At 46.2% G+C, this 9438-nt stretch overlaps 1 protein-coding gene across 1 annotated transcript; it reads right to left on the minus strand.

Moving 5' to 3' along the window:
- Positions 1–1356: 1356 nt before the first annotated feature.
- tmem38b (transmembrane protein 38B) lies at positions 1357–7473 on the minus strand. Its single transcript, XM_068335510.1, has 6 exons — positions 7104–7473; positions 3664–3820; positions 3282–3466; positions 3109–3196; positions 2917–3034; positions 1357–1996 (listed from the first exon to the last, which is right to left on the minus strand). Exons 1-6 carry the CDS (start codon positions 7216–7218, stop codon positions 1730–1732), a joined length of 930 nt encoding a protein of 309 aa, XP_068191611.1. The 5' UTR covers positions 7219–7473; the 3' UTR covers positions 1357–1729.
- Positions 7474–9438: the final 1965 nt, after the last annotated feature.

A 9438-nucleotide genomic window follows, 5' to 3' on the forward strand; every position in this document is an offset into this window, starting at 1 on the left:
TGCTCTGGTGTGAACGAAGAGTTCAAGGTGGAGGTGGGACTGCATCAGGGATCAGCTCTGAGCCCCTTCTTGGTCGCTATGGTGATGGACAGATTTAACTAAAACCTGGAAAACCTGACACAGGTGTGTTTTCTGTGATGTAGGACTGACATTAATACAGTTTGAATTCTTTCTTAATGACTTCTAAACATCCTGAAGGAAAATAATGTTTATTTTGAACACAGAAAGTGTTCAAACACACACACACACACACACACACGAGCCGCCATTGGCTCCCCTCCTGTCTCCATCCCTTCTCTCAGACACGATGCCTTCTCACGCCACCAAGTGGTCGTCACCTGTTCCTCCACGCGGCAGCAAAGGCTGCATTTCCAGGAAGTCCTTCCGGCTTCCTTCCTGCAGCGATGAACCCAAGGCGAGCGTTCAGTCCGAGACTGAAGGTTTGAGGAAAAATGCTCCTGGGTCCAAGCTGAGTCATGATGTGAGGGAACGTCCATCTGCGTCGAGCTCGTCTCACTTCCTTCATTCTTCTTCTCTGACGTACGCCAGCCACAGGAAGCTGGAGGAAGTCACAGCTTTCAATCTGTTTCTAATGTCCGTCTTCAGCAGCCTGGAATGTGTCGACTGGTTTGGTCCTGGGGGGTGGGGGGTAGGTCACAATAAAGAAGAAGATGGAACAAGGCAGTCAGAGACTGCAACATCCCTCGACACCCCTGAATTCAACATTTTACCCTGATCTATACAGTTTTTGTGCCTCTGGCTTCCGGAAAATGTTGCTTTTTGTTCAGTGATTATATCTCATCAGGTTTCAGAGACGTGGACCTAAAGAGGTATAAAACCACAAGGTCATCCTCTCGTTTCTATCCCCTTTGCTGCCTGAGTAATCCGCTTTTTGTTCCATCTTTCTATCTGCAGCGGTTGGGGAGACATTTGGTGGACAAACGGACGGACAAACTTCTCAGGGGTGTAGAAAAAGAAGAGAAAAGGATGAAAGAAGACAGAAGATTTGATGAAGAAGAGGAAGAAGACTCAGTCCATTCAGCTCAGTGGGGCGGGGGTCACAGATCCGTTGGGGCGGCAGTGGGGAGTGTTCTTTGCCATGCGAGGGCACATCCATGAGAACAGGGGGTGGGGGGTGTGGAGGATTTGTGGGATTTCTCTCCAGCAGCATTTTAAAGCTTTGGTATCAATCAGCTGACGTTACTCTGATGCAACGCCGGCGGCTCCATCCGGTCGATCCGGAGCCGCGTCTGAACCCAGATCAGAGGTTCTGTCAGAATCCACCGGGCCCGAATCCGTCTGCAGGAACCTGATCTGATAGAAGTCACACACACACACACACAACACACTCCGGCGTGACTCAAACCCGTTTAATCTCACCAGAGGAAGAGATTCCATTTTCAAAAAAAGTGCAATTATTTAGTGTAAATATAACATCTCTGTATCATAGAAGTAGGAAATATAATTTTTTTTTTTTACGTGATATAAAGATTGTGAAAGCAGATATAATATAAAGACAAAGACGGAGACATTCGTGGTCAGAGGTGCTCAGCACTGTTCCCAAAACCGTGACGGGAAATCCGTCCCATCAGAAACGACGCTACAGGCTGCATAGAAGTCACAGTAGTGTGAGGGCGGGGCGGGGCGGGGCAGGGCGGGGCAGGGCGGGGCAGGTCGCTTAGAGTCAGCTTGAAATGTTTCAAAGCCTGCTGGGAAGCCAACAGGCAGACTAATCGTTCTTCTTGCAGCTCGCCGTGTCCGTCTCCCCTGGCTCCGCCTCTTCTTTTGGCGGTCTTCCCTGAGCCCCGTCAGGAGACCCCGCCTCCCCGTTCTTGCTGAACTCTTTGGTGGAGGTTGTGCCGTTATCGACGCACGCTTTATTCCCATCGGAGGGGAGGGCTCTGTAAGGGGCGTGGCCGGCGAAGAGGGTCTTGTAGACGGCCGACTCGATGGCGGCGAACGGCGAGGAGGTGGAGCCTGTCAGCATCATCCTGGACTGAAAACGTGGGGAATGAAGAGAAAACAGTTCTGATGGTTAAAATAAAAGATGTAAACAATTAATATTTGACGAGACGACGGCGGAGGTCATGTGATCAGGTTAGATAAAGGCAGGCCTCACGTGAATGACACGCTGATGTCACTTCCTGCTCATCAAAAGTCCGACTTTTGTTTGATGACTGTTTAATTTCATCAAGTTTCTCAGTTAATCCACCAATAGTTAACATCAACCAGATAACATTCAGAGTTTAGCGTTACAGGAGGACAACATCGGTTGTTTGTATCTTGAGGACTTCCTGTATTTACGCCTGCTGGATGCTTTAGCTGGATGCTAACGTTGCTTCACGTGTTTTAATTATCGTTCCATGTGCGTTGGTAATAACAAAAACCCAACAGATTGATCGATTGTTCCTCCGATCCCGAGAGGTCGATGTCTGGTCGATGTCTAACGCCTCACACCTCTGGACGGTCTCCTCATCAGACGGCGACACCGGCATCATTCCCGTAGAAACATAATAAACAGGTTTGGACGCGTGTTTGGGAATCTGATGAAACGACTCGGTGTTAATCTGACAGAGCAAACAGCAGAGCTGTAATAAGACACGCCAGATTTATCTGCATCTCGGTCGGGAGCACGAGTTTCCCAGAGAAGAGGAGAGGATGATGCAAGCTGCTGAAAATGATGCAAAAGCCTTCGCCCTGTGGGTAACGAGCTAACGTGAGTCACATCAGCTCAAACTTCAAACGGCAGAAGCAGAGAGGTCATTTAGAAGACGGGACAGCCAGATTAGGAGCCAAACATTTGCTCTCAAAAGCCCCAAAAAACGAACAAAGAAAATGTCTTAAATAGTTTTCTTTCCCCAAATGTGAGCAAAGAAACGAAGCAAAGCGTCAATCGAACACTGCGTAGAAGCTTACCTTGTTGACGACGGTGAAGACGGTGTAGATGAGCATCAGGTGACGTTTCTTCAGGGGCAGGTAGTGGGTGTGCTGGAGGGCAAACAGCACCGCCCCCATCAGGGTCACCTTGGTGGGGCTGGTCGAACACATCGAGGAGCGGTCAGGACGTGTTCTTGGGTTCTAACAGGTACACCAGGTTAGCTTACTTACTAAGACATCTTGAGGAGTTCATTGGTCTCCGGTTTCCAAACGCCTCGAACCAGCTGCTCAAAGTTCCTCAACAGACCCCCCCCGGCACCTTCCAGGAGAAACACACCACCCACGTTCATATGCAGCGCATGCAACGCAAAAAACCCGCTGCTCTTTTACCCCTAGACCCTGACCTTTGGCCCATCCGTTGGCCACCATGACCAGCAGGCTGTCCTTGTATTTGCCATGAGCTTGGGCGACGCCCCCCAGGACCTTCCAGGTGCGGGTCACTTCCTTCATGCCTGACAACAGCAGCCGGAGGGGCAGCATGGCGGCGCAGCAGTAAACCAGGTCCATGGGGCAGTAGAACACCAGGTACCTGCACAAGCAGAGGTGGAATTAGTCCGCCAGCAGAGGGCGCTGTGGTATTTCTGAGCAGAAGCCTGTAATTACACCCGCCGCCGCTGGGGGGCAGCAAAGGCTTAACATTGTTTCAGACACTAATAAGCTGCTTCTCCTCAACAGAACCTCCTTGTTCTGGTTCTAGAGCCCCGCCCTCTCGCCTCGTGTTTTTACCAGGTGAGGGACGCCAGCAGGATGTTGGTGCTGTTGGATAAAGGTGCGACGGGCGGCTCGGCCAGCATGATCCCAGACAGCACAGCCCCCCCGAAGCAGAACAGCATGGAGCTGAACCAGCAGGCCAGCGGACTGACCCTGGAGACTTCAAGGGCCCCTGTGGGGGGGGGGGACACGACCCAGGATCAGAGCCAGAAGCCTTCAACAGCATCATGACAGTGATTATAGGAGTCAAGATGAGAACAGAAGGCCTTTTGGGAGGCGAAAACAGAATGTGTTAAGATTGAAGCTTGGGATTTTTTTAAAATTTCATATCATACAGAACATTTAGCATTTACAATAAAGTATTTGTCAAGCTCAGGCACTCTTTTATGAAAGTCTTTTAACAAATTATATCCAGAGATCAGTTTGTTCTGATTTATACAAATATAATTTGGAAATTTGATTTAAAAAATTGTTTCCCCCCCATTTTTTATTTATTTATTTTTGCGTGACGGGGTGTAGATGTTCTGAACGGAGAAATTCTGCCAAAAATGTTGTAAAAGAAAAATCAAACCTCACTATTGTTTGAACTTCTCTTCTTCAAATTCTGGAATGATGTCACTTCCTGTTAATAGTGTCACTTACAGGATGTGTGTGTGTTTATATTCATTTATTTTTGGGGTTTTTTAATGTAGAATTACAACATTGTGACCGGGTGGGACGTGAAATTGATGCACACAGATAAATTCATGCTTTTTTAACCAAAAAATAGATTATTTTAATATAATAAACACATTTTCTGTTAAAAGGAAAGTATTTGTAATCATAAAAACAACAAAAGAGGGAGATTTATTTGATATGTTTAAGCTTAAAATGGCAAAAATGCTTAAAGCAGACCAGAAAAAATAATTCTTTAAACACAAAATCATAAAAATATGCAGATTTTATATTTATTATTCAATTGTATTTGACCTTATATTAACAAGTAAAGCTAACAAGCTTCTTTATGTCCTTTATTTCCTCTTTGGATGTTAGGAGGCAAACTGAAAGGCTCTCATGGAATGACCCACATACTAGATTATACACAGATGATCTTTACCTCCTCCTGGTGTGTAATTATTAACTAGAACACAACTAGAACGCCAACAAAGAGACGTTTGTGCAGCAGAAACATGATTCAATCTGCGGGTCAAAGTTTGCAGGAAAGGCAGAATCACAAGCGCTAACGTTCAGAAGGAAAACACAGATAACACAGAACCGGCGCTAATCTGGGGATTACACACAGATTATAGTCTCCAGGAGGAGCAGCAGGGTTTAAAGCTCTACCTGCTGCCCCCCCCCCTCCTACACACACAGCTCATCCTAAAGTTTAAACTTCATTTTAAAGTTAAATATGGACTCTATTTTCCAGTCAGATGAGCACATCTCCTCCTGTTTGCGTTCGTTCTGGCTCTCAGCGGTTCTGAGGCGGTTAATTTATTCTGTCTCCTCGTGACACAAGATCACATGATTGTCTGATCTAAAGTGTTTAAAGACTTTAAAACCTAAAAGTTTGGAACTCGGAGACGAACTGAAACCAGAACCGTGAAGAAGTTCTGTTTCTTGTTTGAGAACACGCTCCCAAAAAGAAGCACATATAAATAAACACACACACAAATGTGCTTATTTGTGTGTGTTTGCATGAGTTTTCTCCTCTGGGCCTCCGTCCATGGCCTCCATTCCCTGGCCCCTGACCCCTGACCTCTGGCCCCTGATGGGCAGAACATCCAATCACCAAAGCATCACCTGTAGGAGCGGAATGTGTTTTTACTACAAGCACTGGGTCATCCTGGTTTGTGTCCGACTTCTGGCTTCTGATTGGACGGAGGAGGATGGGAAGATTTAACACAGGAAAGAGAAACATAGTGGGGGGCTGGGGGGAGATTCCTTTCCTTTTTGGGATGAAGGAGAGCTCCATCAGCTCTCTGACATTCCTCCTGCTTCACAAACACACACAAGGAAACGGTGTGGATGTGTGTGTTGTGTTCACTGACCGGCGTGTGAGCGGGACATATTTATACCGTGTCTGAATGAACGTCTGCGGAGGACAAAGGGTCAAAGGTCACAGCGGTTCGCATGCTTTGAAAGGCATGTTCGGAAATAGACTTAGTGCAGCGAGACTACAATGGTTTTGTGTGTGTGTGTGTGTGTGTGTGTGTGTGTGTGTGTGTGTGTGTGTGTGTGTGTGTGTGTGTGTGTGTGTGTGTGAAGTTTAAGTCCACCTGTCACTCTGCTCTGAATGGCTTTGCTTCAAAGCGTCAGTAGCAGTAACACTTCTAACAATAGAACATCTAGCAGTGTTACTTCTTGTGCTTTTATTGTGGCGGTCTGGGAGACACGCCCACTGACCAATCAGTGAAGACTTTCATTCTAATTTGTTTGTCCCAAAGCAAAACGACTTCATGTGGATCTCAAATCCACCTGTTGAGCTCTGATAACAAGAAAGTTCAGTGTGTGTGTGTGTGTGTGTGTGTGTGTGTGTGTGTGTGTGTCAGAAGGGTGTGTCGTTGAACTGTAGATAACCATAACATGATTCTACAGCAGCGTCCATGAAACATGAAGTCGCTGCTTCATGAGGCCTCAGCGTGTTTTAATCTGTGTCTACGTCCACAGGGGGGTCAAGGGGGGGCCTAAAGTGATTCTAAACTGAGTCTAAACTGAGTCTAAAGTGAGTCTAAAGTGAGTCTGAAGTGAGTCTAAAGTGAGTCTAAAGTGAGTCTAAAGTGGGTCTAAAGTAGGTCTGAAGCGAGTCTAAAGTGAGTCTAAACTGAGTCTAAAGTGAGTCTAAACTGAGTCTAAAGTGATTCTAAACTGAGTCTAAAGTGAGTCTAAAGTGAGTCTAAAGTGAGTCTAAAGTCAGTCTAAAGTGGGTATGAAGTGAGTCTAAAATGAGTCTAAAGTGAGTAAAGTAAGTAAAGTGAGTCTGAACTGAGTCTAAAGTAGGTATGAAGTGAAGTGGGTCTAAAGTGAGTCTAAAGTGAGTCTAAGGTGAGTCTAAAGTGAGTCTAAAGTGAGTCTAAAGTCAGTCTAAAGTCAGTCAGAAATGAGTCTAAAGTGGGTCTAAACCCATTTCCATGACTAAATGGATCTACTACCAAACAGAGGAGCTTGTTGAAACGACCTAGAACCTCTATTTGGTTCCCAGTGAACTGGACCCAAACCATCATCTGGGACTGGTTCCCTTTGAACTGGACCTGAACCCATGACATCACAGTAAAAACACTGGTTCTGGTGAAACCCAAGGGGCACAGGGTTCTTTAGGCACAATCAGCTGACTTAAAATCAGCTGTTTGATTAAAGATCCCACTTTAGTTCCAACAGTCACACAGCTTCGAATGGTTCCGCCTAAGGGTTCTAACAGAACCTCAGTGGTCCCACTGGACCACCCGCCAGGTTAACGGTAGTCCCGAACCACTCACCTGGCTGCTCCCTCAGGGCCATGATGGACACCACGTAGTGCGCCACGTCAAAGCAGGGGAACATGGAGAGGTTGGCCAGGCCGTGGGACAGCTCGTCCAGCCGCAGCAGCTCCATCACGGCCCGGTCACAGTCCGGCGGCTCGACGCGTCCTAGCGGGTCGGCACCGGTCCAGCTCTGCGCATCGGGAGAACGTCCGGCTCCGCCAACAACCCGCTGCCGAGCTGCTCGCAGCTGATTGGTCGATTAAAAGAGCGGCGCGAGGCGGTCCGTTCAGACGGCGGACGGTTCCGGTCCCGGTAACGACCGTCAGCCGAGGTGTCACCGACGCATAGGCGGAATTCCTGCCTCCGGTTCCGCCATGCTGAGGATGTGGCGGGCGGAGCCAAAGCAGCTCGCTGATTGGACGAACGAGAGCAGAGCGGACCAATCAGGAGTGTGCTCCCTCCGAAGCGGGTTCCCTCTGAAGTGTTGATCAATAAACCGTCAGATCGATCAACCGGTGGCAGTCTGTGACGTCAGCAAATTTAGGGATGTAAAGTAAACAAACAAACAAACCAGCAGCGAGTAGATTGACTTTAAACACTGTTTGTTTGTTTGTTTGTTTGTTTGTTTGTTTTGAAGCTGTTTTGGCTGAAGCTAAATTTATTTATGCTTCAACGAAAAACAAACACGTTATTCAGATTCTGAAAAACGACGTTTTATTTTTTTATTTCAGCCCCTTTTCTTCCTGATATTAAAAAACAAACATTTAGATCTGTGTGAAGGGACACCTGCTAGCCCCTCCTCCTTCATGTTGACCTTTCACCTTTACTTATAGCTGATCTGATGACATAAGTTTGTGGACAGAACAATTGTAGCTCCACCCACTGACACCTGTCTCACTCCCGGAAGGAGTTTTTTGTTTACCATGTAAACATGTTTTTGCTGTGTTTACTGGTCATCAAAATGAAGTAGGAATAAAAAGTCCATATAAAAAAAATAATTTTATAATAAAAATAAATTAAATACAATTTTAAAAAAAATTAAAACAGGAAAATAAAATATTTGACGTAATGTAATGTGACCAGATGTCCACCAGATGGCAGCAGCTCTTCGTTGCCCATGGCGTGGATGACACGATTTAACGTAATTAAATTCGTTTCTACACTTTTCTGAGCGGCTTGAACCTTTTTTCAAAGAGAATGAAGACGTTTTTCTTCTTAATCTCATCATGTTAGATAATAATTTATCTTTCGCCTATGTGTTGTATTATTCATTATAATCCCTATAACTTTAAAGAGAGAAATAAATGTAAAAAAATTTATAATAATTTAGTTAAATAAATACATTTTAAAAAAAGAACTAAAGAAAAAATAAACTAAATAAAAATTAAATAAATAAAAAAAATTAAATTAAAATTTAAAGGTAGTGAAGCCACATAATAAGATGATTTAATGTAGAAAACACAGAACACGTGTCCAGACGGACGTGATCGTCCACGGAGACGCTCCTGTGTCGGTGTGTGTGACATCTCTGACTCGTGGAACATGGAAGCTGTGGATGTTCTCAAGGTTCCATGTTTTAGTGTGTGACACCTCCTATAAAGATATTATTGGACCAGGGGTCATTCAGGTTCAAGACTCAGTGCTTGTCACACACACACACACACACACACACACACACACACACAATCTCATCAGTATTCCCCCGGTGGTGCAGGATTAAACCCGGTCCTGACAGCCTTTCATTCCTCACATTTCTGGGGCCACCTCTAAGACCCACAGACTGAAACCGGGGACTTCAGAATCTTTATTCAATTATGTGTGAGGCTGCCAACCCCCCCCAAACATCAGAATGCTGTCACCTCTGGGGGGGGGGGGGTGAAGAGAAATGACTTTGGAGTGAAAGTGAAGCTGGAGCTTTAAAGGTCTGCAGAAACACTTTTGTTTTAGCTGCTCGGGAAAAAAGTAAATATTCTGGTTGAAGTTCCAGAACTTGTAAACTAGTCGCCCATTAAAGTGAATCAGGTGTTTCTTTATTGATTACCTGACTAGTGGGGGGACTCCAAGGGGGTTGGGGGGTCTGGAGGGGGGTTCATGACTCAGCTGCTTCTTCTCCGCCCCAGGAAGCTGCTTGTATGTGGGTCAGCGGTGCCTCTGGTTCTGGTTGGATGAACCTCATCCCTTTCCACAGTTTTCACCCCCCCCCCACCCTCCCCATAAACACACACACACACACACACATACACACCTTAAACACATGCATGCTACACACAGCCCCCCCACAGCGAGACCACAAGACGCTGCAGACGTGGGGGGCCGGCGTCGCTCTGTGGTAAATGAGTAGCCGTGTTAG

This window comes from Antennarius striatus, chromosome 15 (assembly GCF_040054535.1).
Source record: "Antennarius striatus isolate MH-2024 chromosome 15, ASM4005453v1, whole genome shotgun sequence".
Taxonomy (NCBI): Eukaryota; Metazoa; Chordata; class Actinopteri; order Lophiiformes; family Antennariidae; genus Antennarius; species Antennarius striatus.